At 46.9% G+C, this 24,802-nt stretch overlaps 1 protein-coding gene and 1 non-coding gene across 3 annotated transcripts; one reads left to right on the top strand and one right to left on the bottom strand.

Moving 5' to 3' along the window:
* Positions 1–1,931: 1,931 nt before the first annotated feature.
* On the bottom strand, positions 1,932–2,122 carry LOC143827950 (U2 spliceosomal RNA). Its single transcript, XR_013227449.1, has one exon. It is a non-coding gene; the product is annotated as a U2 spliceosomal RNA (small nuclear RNA).
* Positions 2,123–4,456: 2,334 nt separating this feature from the next.
* On the top strand, positions 4,457–22,851 carry TTC24 (tetratricopeptide repeat domain 24). Of its 2 annotated transcripts, XM_077325375.1 has the most exons (12): positions 4,457–5,055; positions 6,209–7,004; positions 8,665–8,880; positions 10,593–10,721; positions 12,812–12,933; positions 14,358–14,477; positions 16,099–16,202; positions 17,549–17,697; positions 18,509–18,662; positions 19,512–19,585; positions 20,687–20,735; positions 21,425–22,851. In XM_077325375.1, the coding sequence occupies exons 2-12, from the start codon at positions 6,242–6,244 to the stop codon at positions 21,510–21,512; spliced, it is 1,968 nt and encodes a 655-aa protein (XP_077181490.1). In that variant the 5' UTR covers positions 4,457–5,055; positions 6,209–6,241; the 3' UTR covers positions 21,513–22,851. The 2 variants fall into 2 exon arrangements, with proteins under 2 accessions (XP_077181490.1, XP_077181499.1); XM_077325384.1 differs by lacking the exons at positions 19,512–19,585; positions 20,687–20,735; positions 21,425–22,851 and having other exon boundaries at positions 18,511–18,653.
* Positions 22,852–24,802: the final 1,951 nt, after the last annotated feature.

The raw sequence follows: 24,802 nt of genomic DNA, 5'->3' as shown, positions 1-24,802 counted from the left end.
CAATTGAATGCAGAATTCCAGAGAAAAGCTAGAAGAGATAAGAATGCCTTCTTAAACGAACAGTGCAAACAAATAGAAGAAAACAATAGAATGGGGAGGACCAGAGATCTTTTCAAGAAAATTGGAGATATGAAGAGAACGTTTCATGCAAAGATGGGTATGATAAGGGACCAAAATGGTAGGGACCTCACAGAAGCAGAAGAGATCAAACAAAGGTGGCAAAATTATACAGAAGAACTATACAAGAGCGAGCTTAACATCCCTGATGACCACAATGGGGTAGTTACTGACCTGGAGCCAGACATCCTGGAATGTGAAGTCAAATGGGCCTTAGGAAGTCTGAGCAACAATAAAGCTAGTGGTAGTGACAGCATTCCAGTTGAACTATTCAAAATCTTAAAGGACGATGCAGTAAAAGTGCTACACTCAATATGCCAGCAAATTTGGAAAACTCAACAATGGCCACAGGATTGGAAAAGGTCAGTTTACATTCCAATCCCAAAGAAGGGCAATGCCAAAGAATGTTCAAACTACCGCACCATCGCACTAATTTCTCATGCTAGCAAAGTTATGCTCAAAATCCTACAAGCTAGGTTCCAGCAATATGTGGACCGAGAACTTCCAGAAGTACAGGCAGGATTTCGAAGAGGCAGAGGAACTAGAGATCAAATTGCCAACATACGCTGGATCATGGAGAAAGCTAGGGAGTACCAGAAGAACGTCTACTTCTGCTTCATTGACTATGCTAAAGCCTTTGATTGTGTGGAGCACAACAAATTGTGGCAAGTTCTTAAAGAGATGGGAATACCAGAGCATCTTATTTGTCTCTTGAGAAATTTATATGCAGGTCAAGAAGCAACAGTGAGAACTGAACATGGAATGACTGACTGGTTCAAAATTGAGAAAGGAGTTCGGCAAGGCTGTATACTGTCGCCTTGCCTATTTAACTTGTATGCAGAGCACATCATGAGAAATGCGGGATTAGAGGAGTCACAAATTGGGATCAAGATTGCAGGGAGAAATATCAACAACCTCAGATATGCAGATGATACCACTCTAATGGCAGAAAGTGAAGAGGAACTAAAGAGCCTGTTGATGCGGGTGAAGGAGGAGAGTGCAAAAGTTGGCTTGAAACTCAACATCAAGAAAACAAAGATCATGGCATCCGGCCCTCTCAATTCCTGGCAAATAGAAGGGGAAGAAATGGAGATAGTGACAGATTTTATTTTCCTGGGCTCCAAGATCACTGCAGATGGGGACTGCAGCAAAGAAATTAAAAGACGCTTGCTCCTGGGGAGGAAAGCTATGGCAAATCTAGACAGCATCCTAAAAAGCAGAGACATCACCCTGCCAACAAAAGTGCGTTTAGTGAAGGCTATGGTCTTCCCAGTTGCAATGTATGGCTGCGAAAGTTGGACCATAAGGAAGGCCGAGCGTCAAAGAATTGAGGCTTTTGAACTCTGGTGCTGGAGAAGACTCTTGCGAGTCCCTTGGACTGCAAGGCGAACAAACCAGTCAGTCCTAGAGGAGATCAGCCCTGACTGCTCTTTAGAAGGCCAGATCCTGAAGTTGAAACTCAAATATTTCGGCCACCTCATGAGAAGGAAGGACTCCCTGGAGAAGAGCCTAATGCTGGGAGAGATCGAGGGCAAAAGAAGAAGGGGACGACAGAGAATGAGGTGGATGGATGGAGTCACTGAAGCAGTAGGTGCAAACTTAAATGGACTCCAGGGAATGGTAGAGGACAGGAAGGCCTGGAGGATCATTGTCCATGGGGTCGCGATGGGTCGGACACGACTTCGCACATAACAACAACAAAGAAATTGGACGTTACCATTATCATCATCATGTTTAAATAAAAGATAAAAAGAAAGAAATCAGAGAGGAAAGAAACTCATCTGTCTTTCTAACCGTGAAAATTCTCCCGGGGTGGGAGGTGCACCGTTCCTGGAGGCACTGCAATACCAGGTCGATGCGTGGAGTGGACGGAGCAAGCCCCTCTTCCATCTCCCTGTTCCAAAAATCCATTTAATATATAGTCCTCAGATAGAGGACGTATCAGATATTAAACTGATAAGAACAGATACTACACTTGATCTTAGCCAAAAGGCCGAGAAGCGATGCCGACTGTGCCCAGGGAACCCGTCCCCCTCGCCGGCCGCCAGCCTTGCAGGCCTCGGAGGGCAACGCCGCAGCCGGGGCCGCCCCGCCCCACAGCCCGCTCCGCCGGGGTCGCGCCGCCTCGCCCTGCGTCTCCCCACCGCGGCTCTTGCTGCCTTCCCGCTCTCCAGCCTCCCGGAGGACATTCTGATGTCATAATTGGGGGATTCTCTCCACTTTTTCACTTTCAGAATTGGAACGCCGGGCTCGGAGTCGGACAGGCATTGGCCAGCGATCTGCATAGGCCCGCCTCCTTCCCCGCGACGCCCTGCAGTCCTGTGAACCCGATCTCGCGCCTGGGCTGGATGGCGGGCGCCAAGAAGCGGGCAGGGAGAAATCTCGCGAGGGAACGAGCCGGAGTGTTGGCGATGAATGACAGCTTCTGCGAACACACGTCCCGCCTCCTCTGGGCGCGTGTTTGCTGCCTCTTCTTTCTTTCTTCCCTGGCCGGCCGTCGCCTTCCGCGGTCCAGATCTCGACCTCGTTCTTCTCTGCTAAGCCTCATGCCTGGAGCAGCCACAGACCTCCCAAGGAGGCGGCACGCGCTGGCTTTTCCTTTTTTTTTGCAGACCAATGAATTAAAATGAAATTGTTGGCCATCGTTGCATCCGGATCTTCCTTCCTTCCTTCTCCCTCCTTTTGCTAAGGGACTAAATGTTTGAGCAAATGAGTTTTCAATTAAAATTCTGCACAGTGGTCTGAGGCCGCCAGCGCATCAGCTTTCTGAGGGAGCCAGAGATCAGCTGCATCCAGCCAACCATCTGTCAATGCAGAGTGACGCTTTTCCAACCCAATTGTCGTGACTCGATTTATGGCTCTCTCTGACAGCTGCAGTGAATTCCGAGCCTTATCCGTCCCCACAGCCTTGGATTATTCCTCCCCAAACCGTAGAACAGTGACCCACAGTGGCTGTGGCTCTTCTAAGTCCTTGCCCCCAATATGTCTCTTGTCCTGTATTTCAGAAAAGAAGGGGAGGCCCCCTGCCTGGTGAGGGTTGCAGTGGGCACCAAAGGAACGAGCAACCTACCAGCTTTCCTTATGTACAAGCCTCATTTCAGGGATGGCAGTCTGTGTGGCTCTTCCGGTGGATGCTACTTGGTAGAAGCAAAGATGACTAAATCGAGGTGATCATACTTTGGTCACAATTATGAGAGGACACGAGTCATTGGAAAAGACCGTAATGCGCGTAAAAGTTGAAGGCACCTGGGAAAGAAAGCTCATGAGATGGATGGACTCATTCCAGGGAGCCGGGCCCTCTATTTGTGAGACTTGACCAAGACTCTGCACAATAGGCTGTTTGGGAGTCATCCTAAGCCACTGGACAGCCCTTAATACAGACACTTGGCTCTCTGTGAACCATCGAGCAAGTAACATTGTTGCAGAAGAAACACATGAAGTTAGTCAGGAATGGTAGAGAACGGTGGTACATGGGCGTATAAATGAACATGCTTGTTGATGTCTCTGCTGGAAGAGCTTAAATATGCAGAGGAGGTGCACGGCATCAGCTGCCTAAGGAACAAATAGAAGAAGAGTTGGTTCTTATATGGCATCCAGCCAACCATCTGTCAATGCAGAGTGACGCTTTCCCACCCAATTGTCTTGGTTATTGTCGTTTTTTTTTAAAGCAGACCAAAGAATTAAAATGAAATTGTTGGCCATGGTTGCAGCCGGATCTCTCTCTCTGTCCTTCCCTCCCTCCCCACAATTCTTACGCTTCTCTGCGAATCTTCATGTGTAGAGCAGCCAGGCATTTCCCAAGAAGGATTCACACAGATTTTTTTTTAAAGCAGACCAATCAGTTAAAATTGCTACCAACACAGTCTGTAAGCTGTGTGAAGGAAAGTGGTTGGGAAAAGAACATCGCCGGCCTGTGGCCTGAAGTCTTCCAAAGGAGCATCAGTATTGAGTAGTATTGAGTCACTCGCCCTTCCATTGCAGAGATATTCCTCCCCCCTGGTATTTCTGCACTGAAAGGGTCTAAATACTTAGATTTTTGATTTGATTCTGAAGATAGCTGGAAATCAAAGAACACCGGACACATATTGTTTATAATATTATAAGAATACAACAAGCACAGATTTAAATGAAAAATTGAAAGCCCCCCCACCGAGACAGAGAGAATAAATTAGCTTCCTAGACACAGGATTAAAGAAAATGGTGGGCACAGAGATGGCAGGATCCAAATTTTCCCACCCGCACAGCTGCAAGTCAGCCTTTATGCTACCTTTCTCAAAATTTGGGGGCAACCCAAGGTCGAGAAGGATCAGGGAAAACTCCAGAGTCACAAATACATGAGGTTGTGGAAATGGCCAGGTTGTCAGCCACGTGTTTCTGTACACTGTGTGTTTTTAGCCATATAAAACTCTCTTGTGTTGTTTTATACAGAGTTTTCTGAGCTAAAGAAACTGGTTTAATTAATCTTTCAAGCTCTATAGCTGCTGATCTAGCCCCATGCAGGCATAAGTGATATCAGACCATCCACGTGCCTGTTTGCAAACCTGGGGGGACCACATCTTTAAAAGCAGGCAAGAACAGATTCTGGGCACAAGTCCTGTCCTGGATCGTAGCCTGCGACGTCACCAGGTAGAGGTGGGCCTTCCGCTGTTACAGCCGGTTGCCAGGGAGATATCCAGCGTGTCTGCCTGTCTCCGAAAAGTAACTGAATCCCTGCAAGCCATCACAGAAAGGAAGACAGGCGTTTGCTCTTGTAGGGACGGCTAGATGTGGCTATCTCTTGGTTGCTTTTATGACAGAGCTCCGTTGAATAGTATGGGACTGCAGGCCTGAAATAACAGCACGTGTTTATGGAAAGAATTTTATAAGAAGCTGCAGATCGGTTTTGTTGGGGCCTTTGATGAAACCCAGTGTCAAGAGAGTGTTTTTAAAGAAGCTGAGGTAAGTTTAAACTGGATTCCACAGGCCTTTTTCTAAGTTATATTGAAAAATCGAAACGCTCTGTGAAAATCTTTGATAATTCTTCAGCTCCTCTCCAAGATCTTCAGGGATCTTAATATTGTTGAATGTCTTTTTGGTGAGTGGTAGTTAGTGGTTGCTCTTACTGTGGACATGCTTTTATATGAATTACTGCCCTTTGAAATATAGACCTTCAAAAGCTGTAAAATGAGCAAAAATTCAACTTCTTACTGTTTACTTGACTTGACAGCTTGGTTAGTGGTTAGTGGTGAGCTGGGTTTGATTCCCTGCTCCTCCACAGGCAGCCAGAAGGGTGACCTTGGGCTCCCCATGGCACTGATGAAGCTGTTCTGACTGAGCAGCAATCTCAGGGCTCTCTCAGCCTCACCCACCTCACAGGATGTCTGTTGTGGGGAGAGGAAAGGGAAGGTGATTGGAAGCCACTCTGAGACTCCTTCGGGTAGAGAAAAGTGGCATATAAGATCCAGTTCTTTTTCTTCTTCTTTCTTTCCTCCTAAAAATTCCATCTTTTCACACTCACTCTTTCTCATTAAAAAAAACAACAGCCCTCCATTGCATGTGTTTTCCACTTATACTTTGTTCCGGTATCTCCTGGCTCTCAACCTTGGGGTTGGGACCATTTTGGAGGTTGAATGACCCTTTCACAGGGGTCGCGGCAGGGCAAGCAGCTTGGCCGGGAGAGGGCTGCCTTCCACACAACAGCCTTGCGGGGTAGATAGAGATAGAGCATTCGTCTGTCTGGAGCAGTGCAAAAGAGCGAGATTGCTATGGTGGGACAAGAGGCAGAACTGAACTGAGAAACCCCAGAGGTGGGGGGGGGGGGAATCACTTTATATACAATCATGAACAATGGATCTTTACGTCATTGCTCAGTTTCATTTTAATTTCTGTGAATGAACTCTTGCATAATGTTATGGTTGGGGGGTCACCACAACAGGAGGAACTGTATTAAAGGGTCGCAGCATTAGGAAGGTTGAGAACCACAGCTTTAGATCATGTACCCGTGGGTTTTTAAAAAACAACAACCACCACACTTTATTGTGTTTTTAGAAAGATCCAGTGAAGTTGTGACTCCCACTTCACAGAATAAAATCCCATGTTCCTCTTTTCCCAGGAGGTCAATGGACCCCCCTCCCCTCCATCACTGATGGCTTCAGAAAATTCCTCCACGCTGGAAGCTGAGGTCACTCAGCAACAACAAAGCTTGGAACTTCAGGCATTGGGGAAGAAAAAGAAGAAATTGAAAGGAAAAGCAGAGGTGTCTGGAGAGCTAGAGAAAGACCGTGCAGAGCCCTCAAAAAAGGACACTGAGATTGAAGACCTCACCCAAGGTGGACACCAGGCCCTGCTTCTGGGCAAAGAGGAAGAGGCCTTACAGAATTTCAACAAGGCCTTTACCCTTTCCTTAGAAACCTCGAGCCGGCAGGCCCAGAAGGTTTGTGCTTTCAATCTGGGGGCGGCTTATGTTGAGTGCGGCCAGCCAGAGAAGGGCTTGGAGTTCCTCCTCAAATCCCAGCCCAAGGAAGGTGAAGCTGCGGCGCATCAGGCGGATCTATTCTTCAACATAGGTGCCGCCCACGAAGGGCTGCAGGATTTCCCCAAGGCTCTGGAGTACTTCCGCAAAGCCCAGGGTCACTACCATTCCGTCCAAGCTGGGAGTGAGGCTGGCACATACATGAAAATGGGCATGTGCTACCTGGGCATGGAAGACCCTTCCCGAGCGGCTCAATGTTTCCTAGAAGCTGGGCGGGCCTACGCGGAAGTCAACAGTTTGGAAGCGGCCGCCACGGCCCTCAACGAAGCCAGCAAATACATGCTGCGGAGCCGACAGCATGGCGCCAGCGAGATCGTCAAGGTGTTGAATGAGTGCCGCTTGTTATGTGACCAAATCCCAAACAAAGCCCTGCTGGGTACGTGTTAGGTATGGTTGCCAGGTTCCCTTTGGCCACCGGGGGCATGGTTGCCAACTCCAGCAATGGGTCCCAGGTATGCCCTTCACTGTGCAAAGAGGAAAGCGGCTGCAATCCTCTGTTTTTTTAATTTCTGGTTCACTATCAGCAAGACAGGTCAGGCTAACACATGGCTACCCATAACTCTTTGCGTGAAAGAAACAGGCCAACCGACAGGCTCTGGGTGAAGTCAGGCCTCCAGCAAGAGGTCTCCTGTTTGTCACAGGAATGATGCAGTTATCTGTACAAACAGGGCTGGGCAAGATCTTCTTCTCCACCCCACATCTGGAACAAAGGAACAAGGCCAGTGGCTGATATAATTGACTATCTTGTATTGTTTCACTCTAATGTCTCTTCTGGTCGAAATAATCCTTCTAGCATCTTCCTCCTGTCTAATTACTGACACATAGAAATCCCATTAAGAGAGGGTCTTCCACAACTCCCAGCTAAAATGCAGAGCATTTTAGATACAAGTCTATTTCCGGTAACACCAGTTTGGGAAACATCTGAAAATTGGGGTGAAATCCATGGAGAACAAGAACATCAGTAGGGACTTCTGTAGGGTCCCTCCTCCAAAGCATCCATTTTTTCTAGGGTGAGATGAGCTGCAATTCTGGGAGATCTTTAGGTCCCAACTGGAGGCTAGCACCCCTAGTTAGGGATGAACAGAAACATGAAGTTTGTTGCAATTGTGACAGGATATTCAACAATGTGGAGTTCACCCAACAGCAGTGGGACATGTAAGACTGTGTTCACCCTCTGTAGTCTTGGTAATAAACTTTTTTTTTAAATTTAAAATCTGGTCTTTGGTTAATCAGGGGCACCTTTTTTGCGTATCTCAAATCTCAAAATGATTTTTTAAAATAATCCATCAAATGGCTGATTGCATTTTAACCTTACAGCCTAGTTCTAGACTGGTTCATTTCGGAAAAGTAAAAAACAAAACAAAAACGGAGATTATAAATGGAATTTGACAGAGGTATTTCCACATGTGAAGCCATGACTTTCTCACCTGTCCCTTTCTGCTTCAGCCCAAAATCCCCTACCAAATCTCTACCAAAATCGCCTATCCTGCATTTCAGGGGACTTTTGGGCTTCTGCAAAGGGAGAGGCAAGAAAGTCAGGGCTGGTGTAGGTGGGAATCCTTGTGCCTATGAAAACATTCCAGTGCAGGGGTCCCCAACGTGGTGCTCCTGGCCACCAGGCTGCTACTTGAAATATTTTCTGTCAAGTGTCAAGTATTTTTAGCTTTTTCCAAATATGGCTTTAGCAGAAGTTGCCACTACAGCACAAGGATCTGCACTGTGTTACTCAAGTTAAGCTGCAACAATAATTTCACAGTTGGCTCTGTCTCTTACGGCAGCCATTTTCTGGCAGCCATTTTGTTGTTCTGCCCACGTGCAACATCAGAATTCCAAATGTCCCCACAAGCTCAAAAAGGTTGGAACCCCCCCCCCAACACCACCGATCTTGTGGCTCTAACCTTAAGTCTTCAACCCTTCACACTTGATTAATGCAAATTCATGACTGCCACTTAAGTATAAACAAGTCCACAAATCCATCAGTAAATATTTACTCTCTCTATCTATCTCCCCATTCCCATTTTTAAATTTCTTTTCAGGAAAACTCTACAACGACATTGGGCTCAGCTATTCTCAGCTTAAAATCTTCTCCTTAGCGGCCGAGAGCTTTGAGAAAGCTCTTCCGCTCTGCCAAAGCGACACCAACCACCGGTATAAAGAGGCGATCGTCCTTCAGAACCTTGGGGCCGTGCACAACACCCTGGAGAATTTCACCACCGCTTTAGGGTTCCACCGGAGAGCTGCTTCGCTACACAGTAAGTTGTTGCAAAGAACACCAACCAGTCCAAGGGTGCTTGTTCAAATTTCTCCTCTTTTATACCTGGTATTAGAATCGTTCTGAGTGTTAGGCCTAAAATCTTCATGCAAGTGCACAAAAGCCAAAATAACAAAAGTTCCAGTAATCCAAAAGTCAGGCAAGAAAACTGGATGAAGCAAAGGAAAAGTTTATTTTGGCAAAATAGGGCAATCAAGAGCCTCTTGTGGCGCAGAGTGGTAAGGCAGCAGGCATGCAGTCTGAAGCTCTGCCCATAAGGCTGGGAGTTCAATCCCAGCAGCCGGCTCAAGGTTGACTCAGCCTTCCATCCTTCCGAGGTCGGTAAAATGAGTAGGGCAGGATGCTGTTTCTGTTGGGTTTAAACAGTAATGGGTTTAAACTACAAATACAACGATATAGGCTAGATATCAGGAAAAAAAATTTCACAGTCAGAGTAGTTCAGCAGTGGAATAGGCTGCCTAAGGAGGTGGTGAGCTCCCCCTCACTGGCAGTCTTCAAGCAAAGGTTGGATACACACTTTTCTTGGATGCTTTGGCCTGATCCTGCGTTGAGCAGGAGGTTGGACTAGATGGCCTGTATGGCCCCTTCCAACTCTATGATTCTATGATTCTATGATTCTATGATTCCAGTACCCAGTTTGCTGGGGGGTAAACGGTAATGACTGGGGAAGGCACTGGCAAACTACCCCGTGTTGAGTCTGCCATGAAAACGCTGGAGGGCGTCACCCCAAGGGTCAGATATGACTCGATGCTTGCACAGGGGATACCTTTACCTTAAGGGCGATCAAAGCAGGCCAGCAAAGATGGCTGAAACTGTGATCTCCGACCTTCCAGGACCAGATAAAAAGTTTTAATACTTCACATTCCCATACTATTACAGTATCCATCATTGATTGGTACACACACAGATGCTAAATATTTAGGAAGGTCTTGGGTTGGTCAAAGACCAGATCCATAGACTGGTATCAGGGGTGGGCATCAGAACATCACTTCCAAAATCATTTACATGGGAATTGCCATTTACATGGGATGGGCACATCTTTTACTATTAATTTGTAAGAAGAAGAAGAAGAAGAGTTGGTTCTTATATGCCGCTTTTCTCTACCCGAAGGAGGCTCAAAGCGGCTTACAGTCGCCTTCCCTTTCCTCTCCCCACAACAGACACCCTGTGGGGTGGGTGAGGCTGAGAGAGCCCTGATATCACTGCTCGGTCAGAATAGTTTTATCAGTGCCATGGCGAGCCCAAGGTCACCCAGCTGGCTGCATGTGGGGGAGTGCAGAATCGAACCCGGCATGCCCAATTAGAAGTCCACACTCCTAACCACTACACCAAATTGGCTCCCCAACAATTACAATATGAACAAACAGTGATTAATCTCTCTGGCACCTAATGCGCTTCTTTGTATTTGGATTCCATGAGGCATGTGGTGTACATGCTGTCCTGCTTGCCCGCAATGGCACCTCCTGACCTTATGAGTGACCTTTGGTCACTTTGGTCAGCCTGGGCCAAAATACATGCTCATTATAATTCAGCTTAACAAATATACAAAACAATGACAATTAGTATTCTTATAAACTATGGATCCGATAGGAAATAATCCCACAATTTCTACAAGGCCAACTTTTCTGAAGCAACTTCTCCCAGGCCTATCACGAGGGATCTACCAGTCAAGACGTGTGTGTTGTTGTACAGGTGCCCTGGGGAACCGGAGAGCCCAAGGACAGTGCTTTGGTAATTTGGCCTACGCGTTTAGCCAGCTGGGTGATCATGAAACGGCTGGAGAAAACTACCTTCATGCCCTCCAGGCCTTCAAGGACTCAGGTGAGTAAAGAGGTACAGAAATTGGTTCCCAGGAAAAGAGATGTCCTAAGGAAAATCACCTCCTGTGGGAACCATAACCATTGCGCAACCCCCCCCCACACACACACACACATTTTGTAACTGTTTTGTTGTTGTTATGTGCGAAGTCGTGTCCGACCCATCGCGACCCCATGGACAATGATCCTCCAGGCCTTCCTGTCCTCTACCATTCCCCGGAGTCCATTTAAGTTTGCACCTACTGCTTCAGTGACTCCATCCAGCCACCTCATTCTCTGTCGTCCCCTTCTTCTTTTGCCCTCAATCGCACCCAGCATTAGGCTCTTCTCCAGGGAGTCCTTCCTTCTCATGAGGTGGCCAAAGTATTTGAGTTTCATCTTCAGGATCTGGCCTTCTAAGGAGCAGTCAGGGTTGATCTCCTCTAGGACTGACCGGTTTGTTCGCCTTGCAGTCCAAGGGACTCGCAAGAGTCTTCTCCAGCACCAGAGTTCAAAAGCCTCAATTCTTTGACGCTCGGCCTTCCTTATGGTCCAACTTTCGCAGCCATACATTGCAACTGGGAATACCATAGCCTTGACTAAACGCACTTTTGTTGGCAGGGTGATGTCTCTGCTTTTTAGGATGCTGTCTAGATTTGCCATAGCTTTCCTCCCCAGGAGCAAGCGTCTTTTAATTTCTTTGCTGCAGTCCCCATCTGCAGTGATCTTGGAGCCCAGGAAAATAAAATCTGTCACTATCTCCATTTCTTCCCCATCTATTTGCCAGGAATTGAGAGGGCCGGATGCCATGATCTTTGTTTTCTTGATGTTGAGTTTCAAGCCAACTTTTGCACTCTCCTCCTTCACCCGCATCAACAGGCTCTTTAGTTCCTCTTCACTTTCTGCCATTAGAGTGGTATCATCTGCATATCTGAGGTTGTTGATATTTCTCCCTGCAATCTTGATCCCAATTTGTGACTCCTCTAATCCCGCATTTCTCATGATGTGCTCTGCATATAAGTTAAATAGGCAAGGCGACAGTATACAGCCTTGCCGAACTCCTTTCTCAATTTTGAACCAGTCAGTGATTCCATGTTGAGTTCTCACTGTTGCTTCTTGACCTGCATATAAATTTCTCAAGAGACAAATAAGATGCTCTGGTATTCCCATCTCTTTAAGAACTTGCCACAATTTGTTGTGCTCCACACAATCAAAGGCTTTAGCATAGTCAATGAAGCAGAAGTAGACGTTCTTCTGGTACTCCCTAGCTTTCTCCATGATCCAGCGTATGTTGGCAATTTGATCTCTAGTTCCTCTGCCTCTTCGAAATCCTGCCTGTACTTCTGGATGTAACTGTTTACTAATGTTTAGTTAGTTGCTTGCTTGCTTGCTTGCTTGCTTGCTTGCCTGCCTGCCTGCCTGCCTGCCTGCCTGCCTGCCTGCCTGTCTGCCTATCTATCTATCTATCTATCTATCTATCTATCTATCTGTCTGTCTGTCTGTCTGTCTGTCTGTCTGTCTGTCTGTCTGTCTGTCTGTCTGTCTGTCTGTCTGTCTGTCTGTCTGTCTGTCTGTCTGTCTATCTATCGCCCTCCGCGAAGGCTCAGGGCGGTTTACATGAAACAAGAAACGATACAGGTAATTCCCTTTGTAGTAATAACAAGGTGATAATAACAATAACATTAACATATCAACAGCAATAACATTAAAGAAAGGTGGGAGCATCAGCTCAACTCATAGTGGGTTGGGCGGATTTGTAGTGGTTGTTAGCTAATGGGGAATCTTTGCTGGGCAATCTTATATCTGGAAGTCCCTTAAGAAAGCACCTGTGCTGATTGCGGCATGTATCCGTGGCAACATTACGTTTAATTTTGCTTCCCCGCCAACCTGTTAGGTTTTTAGACAGAAACACATTCCTTTACTGCCATTCAGATTTAAAAACTATACGTCATGTGCCACTATTTCTTCCAGCCCACCAAAGACTTATCTGGCTAATTTGTGTTAGAAACAGGATGGTGGAGTTGATGGCTCCTTGGTCTGATTCAGCAGGTCTCTTCCCAAGTCCTGATACGTCCTGTCCTTTTCTCCAACAAGTCTCTTCTGGTCTGTCTGCAGATGACCTCCAAGGGCAGTGGCAAGCTTGCGAAGGACTTGGGGCATCGCGCTTCCACCTGGGAGATCCCGAAAAGTCCATTTTGCATTACAAAGAGTCTCTGACTTTGCTGTCTAAATGCCAGGTAAGACTCGTCATGTAGAAAAACAACGGAAGATGAGTTGGTTTTTATACGCTGCTTTTGACTACCCAAAGGAATTCCAAAGCGGCTTGCAACTGCCTTCTCTTCCTCTCCCCACAACAGACAGCCTGTGAGGTAGTTCAGGCTGGGAGAGCTCTGAGAGAACTGTGACTAGCTCAAGGTCACCCAGCTGGCCACACGTGGAAGAGTGGGGAATCAAACCTGGTTCTCCAGATTAGAGGCTGCTGCTCTTAACTACCATCATAGAATCATAGAATCATAGAGTTGGAAGGGGCCATACCGGCCATCAAGTCCAACCCACTGCTCAACGCAGGATCAGCCCTAAGCATCCTAAAGCATCCAAGAAAAGTGTGCCAGTTCTCTCCATACCAGTTCTCTCCCTGTGTAGGATTCTATGCCAAGTAATTTGCCAATATGAACTGTCCTGTCGCTGACCTGACCATAAGTTTAGCTGGAGTGAAATCCAGATGCTTGAAAGGAACTGGAGAATCCAGAATCTAGGTGTTTGGAATCATTGGGTCTGCGTGAATTGTTGCAAGATTGCCCTGAGAGAACAGGTATTTATTACCTGTGGATCAAACAATGGTGTGACATATTGTATTACCTCTGAAGCAGAAAGGTTGTGTTACTTGGCAAAGTTGACATGTTATATCATGGGAGAGACATGTCTGCAAGGAATGGCTAATAGATGCCTCCTCTTCAGTTCTCTGGATCTGCTGCATAACCACCACCCAGTTTAACTTGGAACAGCTGATATTTTGGACTCACAACGGACAAGATACCATTTCAGAGTTAAGGAAATTTAGCATGCTGTCTGAGCCAGGCTTAGTCAAACTGCGGCCCTCCAGATGTCCATGGACCACAATTCCCAGAAGCCCCTGCCAGCGAATGCTGGCAGGGGTTCCTGGGAACTGTAGTCCATGGACATCTGGAGGGCCGCAGTTTGACTACCCCTGGTCTGAGCCTCCGATTAGATGGCTCAAGTTAGCCCACTGAAAGCGAAACAGGGTCGGACTTGGCTCGTATTTGGATGGGGAGATCTCCAACAGGACACAGGGGCAGGCAATGGCAAGCCACCTCCGGAAGTCCCTTGCCTTGAAAACCCATGAGGTCGCCGGAAACTGGCTGGAACGTGATGCTATTTTCTGCTACTGCCAGGGGGTCTGAATGGACCAGCCATCCTAGGAGCCAAGACAAAATCAATAGCCATGGCTTTAAATGGGTTCGCTAAGCATGGTTTGTGCCAACTGGATTTTGGATTGATGTCCCAAAGGACAAACCTTCATAAGAAATGTTGCTTGTCTCTCTGCACCTGGCAGCATATTAGGAATGGAAAGATTTGATAGCAGGCAACCCAGTTCCTACAAGTAAACTCTGCCAGGGACATTTTTTTTTTTAATCAACAGGATGTCTCGGAAACAGCTCAGGAGAGAATTGTGAACAAACTGACCGATGCCCTCCAGTCCAAGCTTTCTATGAACAGCCGTTTTCCCCATAGTGGGGGGATCTCCCCAGCTGCTCCCATGGTGAGTTGTTAGTTCATTCTATGATCATGCAATCTTTTTTTTTAATTAGTGAATTCAAGCTTGTGAATGCCTTTCGATCGTTGGTTGAGTTGCTGTGATGTCATGGAATGTTCATAAACAGTCTTAATATCTGGGAAGAAGTGATCACTAAAAGAAGACTGGCAAACAGAGCAGTTTGTTTGAGGCAAAGTAACTGGAGGGGGGGGAGAGTTCACCCAGAAGCCCATATGGAGGGTGGGATTCGGGCAAGGGAGGAATTTCTGTGGGGTATCGTGCCTTAGAGTAGCGAGCCCCAACCTGTGGGCCGCGGACCACATGTGGTTCTTCGACTAATTGGAGGTGGGCCTCAAAGGATGCCTTCTCTCCCTCCCCCTCGGCACTTTACTTCATCCCCCCCAGCCCTTTACAACACACTTCATTGTTGTGGCGTGTCTGTATCTTATTTTGAAGGGATGTTTAAACATTACCATAGCGATCAGAGAGCGTTAGGGCAGTGGTTGAGAGTAGAGGAGTAAACTACCCCCCCATCGGGCCTCAGTAACAGGCGTTGAGTGGTCCTCGGTGAGGGGTCCCCGGCGTTGAGTGGTCCCTGGTGATAAAAAGGTTGGGGACCACTGCCTTAGAGCTCACCTTCCAAAGCAGGGGTAGTCAAACTGCGGCCCTCCAGATGTCCATGAACTACAATTCCCAGAAGCCCCTGCCAGCATTCGCTGGCAGGGGCTTCTGGGAATTGTAGTCCATGGACATCTGGAGGGCCGCAGTTTGACTAACCCTGTTCCAAAGTGACCATTTTTCCCAGACAAACGGGTCTCTGTTGCCTGGAGATCATTTGTAATCCCAGGAGGTTCTCCAGACATCATTTGGAGGTTAAACAGTGACTCCTATCTCAGTTGACTTGGAAGCCTCAACTCAGTGTTCTGTCTCTTGGTTTGACCATCCGGAGGTTGGCAATGGAGTCTGTCAGGCAATTGACTCTGGTGGACAGCACAGTGTGATGCATTGAGGGTCCACAAAAATAGCAGTCCATTTTTTCCATTGGCCAGAAAACGGGATAGGGGTTGTCCGCAAAACCGTTGGTGCACATCATTCAGGGGGAGGAGTAGGAAAGCACGGAGAAGCTCTGCATGCAAAATACAGCATCAGAAGCTGGCGGCAGAAATAAAGTCGCAGTAACACAACTTTCAGAAACCACGATGAAGAGACGCGGAAAAGACTGAAAACGGGTTTGTGCATGCGGAGAATAAAATAAGATGTTGTGGTATTGCACCGTTCCATCGTTATATTATTTTATTATGTTGTTATACTGTTACATTATTCTGTTATATGGTTACAACCACTGTTATTAATTACTGTATGTTTTAACGAAGACTGTTTCATGTATCGTTGACTAGTTTTAATGTAAACCGCCCTGAGCCTTCGGGGAGGGCGGTATATAAATCTAAATAAATAAAATAAAATAAATAAAAACCAGTCCGCGCTGTATATTTGGTACCCAATGCAGAGGTGTGAAAAACAACGGTGTATTGAGCGAGGTGTCACCAACTCTTCCTCCGTGCAAAATTGGCCTTGGATCGTCCCCTGGGCTCCTTCCATGTATGCTTCTTTTGTCTTCTCTCCCCAGAAGCACATTCCTGTGTCCCAGCCCCACAGCCAGGTCCGCTTTGCTGTGCTGCCCCACCACAAAAGCAACAATTTTCCTCCAGCGGTGGCCCACCTGAGCGAGTCGTAAGTAGGGGGAGGTGCTGTTTCTGGTGCCGGAACATACAAACCCTGAGATAGCCTTCCCCCTTTTTGTTTATTAATCCAGAGTTTGTCTCAAAAGATGGGGGAGAATATAAATGATTGAAATGAAAAACAAAGAACTGTCGTAGAGTGAGATGACTGTATGAGTATATTTAATGATTCAGCAGTATATTTATATATTTACTTGGCAGAATCCAAGCAGACGCATAACTGGCCAATGGGTAGCAGGGAACCGGCCTGCTGGGTCTGATCGGTTTGAATCAATCTAATTCGATCTAGCCAATTGTGCGCACTGCCAGGAAGTTCTATTGTCTGCTTCATGGATATATGCTGGGGTTTTCGGGGGGGGGTTCTCGGTCTTGTCGCCTACTTCAACTTGAAGTCATGCTGAGATCACAATAAAGAGGTGTTCATTTGCCCAGTCACCCTGGCGTTTCTTCCATGAACCCATGGATATAACAATCTATCACAGCTAAAACATGAAGCCCGCCCACCCCCCACCCACCCTGTAGTCCCCTTCTTCTGCTATATTTCCCAGAGTTGGTGCTTAGAGGAGGGGCTTGGGATCTTCCTGGGCCTGGCCTCAAACAGAGGCCTGGTGGAAGAGCTCCATCTTGCAGGCCCTGTAGAACTGTGTTAGAACTTTAGCCCTTCTGGGACCTCATTCCACCACACAGGGGCCAATACCAAGAAGGCCCCGGCCCTGGTCAAGCCCAGGCAAACTTCACATGGAGATCACCAATATTTCATGATTGCTTTTGCCAGGCAAGTAACGTGGCTGCTGAAGGTACGTCAGGGGTGCACATTGTAGGGTTTCCAGGTCCCACCAGTGGGGCAACCAGTGGGGGATGGGGGGAAGGGAGCAGGAGTAGAAGGGAGGCCCAGGCTATGTCACTGGCAACACAGCAATATCACTTCCGATGTGCACTGGAACTGATGTCATCACATTGTGGTGATGCTCTGGTATTTGGGCAAATACTCTATGGTAAAAATGCCTTCTGCATTATGTTTTTTCCCAAGCACTAGAGTGTTGCCTGGACATGGCTGACGTGATGACCTCACTTCTGGTACAGGCCAGAAGCGACATCACCAGGTTCCAGGTTCCTGGTGATGTTGCCTGGGTCTCCCTCCCTTTCTTGGTAAGTCCCCCTGTTGGCCAGCTGATTGGTGGCAAGGTTTGGGGCCGAGGGGCAGGGGATCTCCCATCTCCACCAGGGGGACTGGCAGCCCTAGTACACTGCACCCTCACATACTAGGAGAATCAGTCCCGTGTTATCTGAATGCAGCATCTCAAAATCCTGGTGCTCTTTTTTTGTCACTCTTTGTAGATCCTTTGCACCACAAAGCCATCGGGCACAGCCCATGGAGGAGAAACCTGTGCCTGCCCTGCTGAACCAGAGACCCCCTCCGCAGGGAGAAGCCACGATCCCTCAAAACAGTCAGATGAAAGCACAGCAAGCAGTTTACGGAATACCTGGTAAATAAAGGTGACGGCTGACTTCCTGGGCCTTGCTTCCACAGGCTGCTTCAGGGGCAGGCTTTTGCTCTACGTTTCTAATTGACCACTGGAGATCCGATGAGCTGTGCAGATTCAAAAAGCCGTGCTTTAGCGGCAGCAGCCACCACAGACCGAGGATGTTCACTGTATGGCATAAGATAAACTATTTGAGTCGAAGAAAATATGTTTTAACAATTTGTTCATCCAGACGATGTTTCTGCAGGACATGTTGAAGAGAATCATAGAATCATAGAGTTGGAAGGGGCCATACAGGCCATCTAGTCCAACCCCCTGCTCTACGCAGGATCAGCCCAAAGCATCCTAAAGCATCCAAGAAAAGTGTGTATCCAACCTTTGCTTGAAGACTGCCAGCTAATATGACAATTATGCATTATGTTGTTGTTGGCTCCGCCTTCTAAGGCAGCCATTTTGTGGTTGCCCCCATCAGCCTGTGCCAGGATTCTAAAGGTGTCTACAGGATGAAAAAAAGTCCTAGACCAAGGTTAGGAAAGCTCACCTGTGTCTTAGCAAGAGTGGACAAATCCCAGGCTCGTGATTGGCTGTCAGAACGGAATTGTTATAAAGCAGTTTGATAGACAAGAGGAATGTGTATCACCATGAATATTGCATAATGTCTGAATCGGGTGTCCCCAGACAGTTCCCTGGTTCAAGGTCAACCCTACCTGGTTCAAGGTCAAACTGGCCCATGGTGCACGAACAGACACAGTGCTCGCAAACTCTGGGCCTCGGAGACTCTGCACAGTTTCTTAACCTGTTCCCTTGCTTCTAGAGATGGTCGCTGCAGCTAAGCAGGCTGCCCACAGAGACAGGGCTCCCGCTCTCCGGATTCCGAACGGCTACGCAGTACTGGCCAGCAATAGCCCTGAAGGGGGCGAGCAGCCCAAGATGGCTTCTGACTGCTGTCACCAGACTCCGGCTAACAGGTGAGCTTAGAGAGCAACAGGTACTCCCCGAAAGGTGCTGAGAAGCTTCAGTTGCCTGTGACTTCTAAGAAGAAACCTGCCTGGATTTTAAAAAATTATTACTTTAAAATTGCGTCTTTAGTAATTTATAAACCTTGACAAATAGCCTAACATGCTACCCCTATACTGTTTGGGCCCCTGCCTGGTGGGATGCTGTGCCTCAGAAGATCGGGGCCTTAGACCGTTCCACAAGGCCTGTAAAACTGAGGTGTTCCACCTGGCCGGTTGTTATCTGCCCTGAATTGACCAGGGAAGGGCTGAATGGAAATAAAAGTGATAATTATGATTACAGCTGCATCTAATGCTCAGTTCACAAATCACAACAGGTTTTTCCAGCCCTAGTTTATGTTTTATGAGCCACCTTGCTCGACAGAGCATGGGTCGTGATGGCTCAGTAAACCAAACTCAGAAGCCATACATTGAAATTGGCCTTCACAGCCAATGTTAATCCTGGCTTGGTGAGATATTCAGAACGACAAATGAAAGTTACAGCTGATTTATAAGCTTATACCCAGAATGGTCTTAAAGGTTTCACTGGCCTCAAACTTGGTTCTACAAAACCTCTGTAATGGAGCCATGATTTTTTGAAAATTACTAATCAGAATGCTCACAAGGCCTTGATTGAGATGCAGACACTTCTAAGGCATTAAGGATGTTGAAAAGACCAATTTCCCACAAACATATTCAACAGTCACCTGTCTTCTCCTCAACATCTACAAAAGGGGGGGGGCATGTAAACCACGTTTATGGTGTGTCTGTGGCAATACCGGGCTCCCTGGAGTCAGTGATACCTGCCCTATTCTTTTCCAGTAATACTCACCTGTATCCAGATCCCTGCTGCCACACGTGCCTCCAGGATGGGAAATTCCATCACTCACAAAGAAGTAAGTTCTCTATCGACTTTAGGAGTTACTGTTGTGAAGGTAGTACATTTTTTAATACAGAGAGGAGGCAGGATGCACTCAGGCTAAGAAGCTATGGCTGGATCAATTCATGGAGCACTCATGGAGCTGAGATAGATCAAAATGCCTCCTGAAATACTGTTTTGGGGGTAATGATTTCATGGAGGGGTTTCTGGCTGGAATGTGTGTGCAGGGGGGCGGATGGCAGAAAAATCACACTCTGTGGAGAGAAATTCTTGCACCCATCGTACATTAGCGGGGATCCAACCCTATCTTCCCTGCGCAGAAAGGCAGTGCTGTTCATACCACTGAAATAACAGGTTGTAAGTTACAGAAAAGAGCCTATTGTGGTAAGGCAGCTGACATGCTGTCTGAAACTCTGACCATGAGGCTGGGAGTTCGATCCCAGCAGCCGGTTCCAGGTTGACTCATCCTTCTGAGGTCGGTAAAATGAGTACCCAGCTTGCTGCTGGGGGGGTAAACGATAATGACTGGGGAAGGCACTGGCAAACCACCCCGTATTGAGTCTGCCATGAAAACGCTAGAGGGCATCACCCCAAGGGTCAGACATGACCCAGTGCTTGCACAGGGGATACCTTTACCTTTACCTTTAAGTTGCAGAGATAGAAGGTAAACTTTGTTTTAGGAGGTCACCAGGATTCATAGCTGCTGAAGACAGCTGCTGAAATAGGATTGCCTGCCCTCTGCCAGCAAGCTCTGGGAGCTTTTGTAGGGAAGAGCATGAGGAGAGGGAGTGCCATTGATACGGTGATGTTATATCCAGTGTTCACCTAAAAATGACATCACTGTGTCAGCGACACTCTAGGAATCCCCTAAATCTCTATGATAAGAACCACAAAAATTGGGGAAACAGAGCCTTTTGAAAGTGGTGACCAGAAGCTATGTCAACTAGGTTCATGATATCATCTCCTCCTTTTTCCAGCAACACAAGTGTCAAAGAGTAGGGATGTGCATCACAATTGTACAACTCATAAGCAATAACTTCTCCCAAATTAGATAGTATCGTTTTCTCTTTACTCCCATCTCATGTTAACCCTTCTCCTTTTCTGTCACACCCAACAGGCCACCAGGAATATAAAACTGGCCAGCTGAGAATGAGGAACTTGGAGAGGTAGGTCGCTCTTCAACCTACCAATTACCTGCTCCAACATGGAAAATTCACAGAGATTTGGAGACAGAGTATAAGAGACCTCAGTGGGATGTTGTATCATTCTAGGACTTCTCTTTCTCCTGGACTCTATGGTATACCATGGAGTCTGATCCTGTCTAAGGCAACTGTTTCCTCCAAAGGAAACAAGGTCTGTAGCCTGGAATTCAGTTGTAATTTATGGAGAACTCCAAACTTCACCTTGAGGTTGGTAGCCCTATCAGCAGTAACTATTGTGGGATTAATTCTGTTGGAACTTAATGATTTGACTCTTTACATAACAGATTGGAGGAGAGGCAGTCTTCACTGGGGTTAAAGAAGGAAGAGGTAATAAACAGGTTACAACAGTAACACTTGGGTCTACAAAATAAGAGCATGTATAGTCCTATACCCACAATAACGAAATATGAGGTAGGCGTTCCAAGCAGCAGATTTTGCGGATCATGAAATCAGACTGACCTGATTCGGTCCAATTCACAGGGATGTTCCCCTTGAACCTCAGGAGTGCAGTAGTTCCCCTGATGGGGGGTTCTGAGGACATAGTTTGGAAGCAAGGCCATTGACTTTCAATGCTGTGCCCTTGATGGCACTGTCCATCAGGGTCCTTCTCACTGAACAAGTCTTCAGAACAGCTTTCCTTCTTCCCTTTGCAGGACAGACTTCCCCAGCCAAAGCATGGAGCCCTGCCAACACAGGAACAGGGGGATCCGGTTCAAGTCTATGCTGTGTGCCCTGATGTGACAGTATCTCAGCCCTGGACAAGTCGACGGCTTAAGTCATCGTCCTGATTGCCGTATGAAGGTCCATCTCTTCATCTCCATCCACAGACTCTACTACACTGACACTCAAGCACTGCCTTGTGGATCGAGACTGAAAGGTCCACCTCTTCCATCATCTTGGTTGCAACTGTGGCCAGTCAAATGCTTCTGTGGGAAGCCCACAAGTAGGACATGTCCATCCCGGCAGCAAGTGGCCTTAAGAAGCCCGCTGCCCCTGAATCTTGGCGGTTCAATTTAGCCATAACGGCCAATAGCCATAAGACGGGCCCGTCTTCCATGTCTTGGACGGAAGGTAAAGTGTGTCATTAAGTAACAGCAGACTCATGACGACCCCATGAACTTCCATGGGGCTTTCAAGGCAAGAGAGGAACAGAGGTGGTTTGCCATTCCCTACCTCTGCACAGCAAGTCCGGACTTCCTTGGTGCTCTCCCATCCAAGTACTGATCATGGCCAACTCTAAGTTCTTCTGAGTTCTGATGAGTTTGGACTTCTCTGGTCTCCTAGGGCTGCTCCGTAACTTAGTTTAATCCCCGTTGAAAGTCACCGAAGCTAAATGGCAGTGAATTCCGTGAGTGCATGTATTCATCACCAGGGGAAATGTTACCGATCATCCAACCTGAATCTAGAAAAAGACCTGGTTTTTATACCCCACTTTTCACTGCCCGAAGGAGTCCCAAAGCAGCTGACGATCGCCTTCCTTTCGTCTCCCCACAACAGACACCCTGGGAGGTTGGTGGGGATGAGAGAGCTCTGACAGGACTGCCCAGTCAGAGCAACACTATCAGGACTGTGACAAGCCCAAGGTAATCCAGCTGGCTGCATGTGGAGGAGTGGGAAATCAAACCCAGCTCGCCAGATTAGAAGCCACTGCTCTTAACCATGCTGGCTCTCTACTGCAGTCAATTTTACTAGGTGACCTGAAGCGGTAGCCCTGTCTCAAGAGATGGTCAGAAATCTCTCTCCACCTCCTCCACATAATGCATAATTTTATAATGCTCGGTCATTTCCTTAATTGCTTCCGCCCCTCTTCAACTGCAGAGCCTCAAATGCTTTATTTTTCTTATTTATTTTATGTCCTGCTTTTCAGAGATGCTGTCAGGATGGGTTTGGTTTTTTCTTGAAGGGAAGGGGGTCCCAACCCTCTTCTGCCAGCTGGTTTCCAAACCTTGTGGCTCCTCACACTCACACATACACACGGGGTCTTCTGATTGATTTGCTGCATGAGAACCCAGCCTGGCGCCATGCAAGAACCTTCTACTTCCCCAGAAACTAATGTTAGTTCTGCTGGCTGGACTCTGCAGTTCAAACGCAGTATATAAATTATATTGAAATTCACAGTGTAATAAACCGTATGGTATTAAAGTGTCCGATTCTTTAAGGAGGACTGCGGCCAGTGGACAGTGGTTACAAGAGGGACAGGACTATAAAGAACTTAAAGGAAACGTTTTGCTTACCTAATTAGACAGCAAAAGTCACAAACAAGGAAATACTACAGGGCATGAAGTCTGATCTATCACAGGTAGGCAAAATCACAAAACTCCAGCTCACTCTTTGGCTGTATCATCCAATCCATCTCAATGGAGAAAGCAATTCTGCTAGCATTGGTCAGTGGAAAAAGGAAACCAGGCTGACAAAGGGCGCAAGGATTAGACACCATCAAAATGGACACCAGCCAGAACATTGCACTGCTAAGGGAGGCGGTGCAGGATTGGGGATCGTGGCAACAGCTGTGCCATGGGATCGCCAAGAGTCGGATACGACTGAATGGCTGACAACAACAAATTAGAACATACAAAGAGCCCTGCTAAATTTGAATCCAATAGCACCTTTATGACCAACAATGATTTATTCAAGGTGTGAGCTTTTGTGTGTATGCACACTTCCTCGGCCCTGCTGTAATTCAATAATGGTCTATCTATTCCAGCATCCTTTTTCAGGCAGCTGCCAACCAGTTTGAGGGCCAAACAAAGGGAACATAGAGGCAAAAAGACCTTCCCTTGATCTTGCCCCTCCTAGCACTGGGTTTCAGAGGTTTACTGCCTTTGAATATGGAGATTCCCTTTACTCGGCATAGCTAGGATGCATTTATTTATTTATTTATTTAATTATTATATTTCTATACCGCCCTCCCCGGAGGCTCAGGGTGGTTTACATTAAACTTATAAACAATACATTGATGGACCTCTCCTCCACGAATTTGACTAACCCTTTTAAAATCATCTACGCTTGTGATCTTCACTACACTCACAGCTCACCTCATCTGCATCCATGTATTTTCCTTTCAAAATTGAAGGGTGCTCATTTTTTCTACATGACCGGAAACAGTTTAATTACAAACATATGGAGCAGCTGCTGCCATCTCTGATTTCGTCTTCCTTGGCGAGAGGTTTTCTTTTCTGAATATCCCAACAAAATCACCAAGGGAAACTCTAAAGATTTTGGATCGGATAAGCAGCCAAATGTCATAGAACCAGGAAGCTTTCTAGGAACACCCCCCAATTTTATTTATTTATATTTCATAGAATTATATTTGGATTGATATAGTTGCCCCTCTCAGGTACTGGCTTGGGGTGGTTTTACAACATAATAAATGATTTAATACAGGGGTAGTCTACCTGTGGTCCTCCAGATGTCCATGGACTACAATCCCCATGAGCCCCTGTCAGCGTTCGCTGGCAGGGGCTCATGGGGATTGTAGTCCATTAACATCTGGAGGACCATAGGCTGACTACCCCTGATTTAATACACTCATCATATAAAACAATAAGAGTTAAAATTATGAGAGGGTTAGAATTCTGATTATCAGCACAGCCTGTTTGCAGCTGTTAAATCCCTCAGATCTTATTAGTTCCAGGGGAGAGCTCTTCTGGGGTTTTATGGGAAGAGGCCAATCAGATGTGGTACTGTAGATTCCAATCAAATATCTGGCGGAAGAGCTCCATTTTGCAGGCCCTTCGGAACTATGGAAGCTTCTGAAGTGCCTGCAGATCTTCTGGGAGCTCATTTCACCAGGCCGAAAAGGCCCTGGTTGAAGCCAAGCGTACTTCTCGGGGGCCAGGGACCACCATCCAGTTGATATGATCAGAAGATTTTGGAATCTACTACTGCAGTTCTTGGACTATATGTGGAACAAAGTTCCGGCCACAGTTTAAGAAGAGAAAAATTTATGAGAACAACTTTAAAGATAATCTGAAATGCCTATCATCTAAGAATGCTACAAGCTGGAAAAATTGAGTGTATATAATTAGGTA

This window comes from Paroedura picta, chromosome 1 (genome assembly GCF_049243985.1).
Source record: "Paroedura picta isolate Pp20150507F chromosome 1, Ppicta_v3.0, whole genome shotgun sequence".
NCBI classification, from domain to species: Eukaryota; Metazoa; Chordata; class Lepidosauria; order Squamata; family Gekkonidae; genus Paroedura; species Paroedura picta.
The sequence above is the reverse complement of the archived record's forward strand: the minus strand, read 5'-3'. Positions and strand labels throughout refer to the sequence as shown.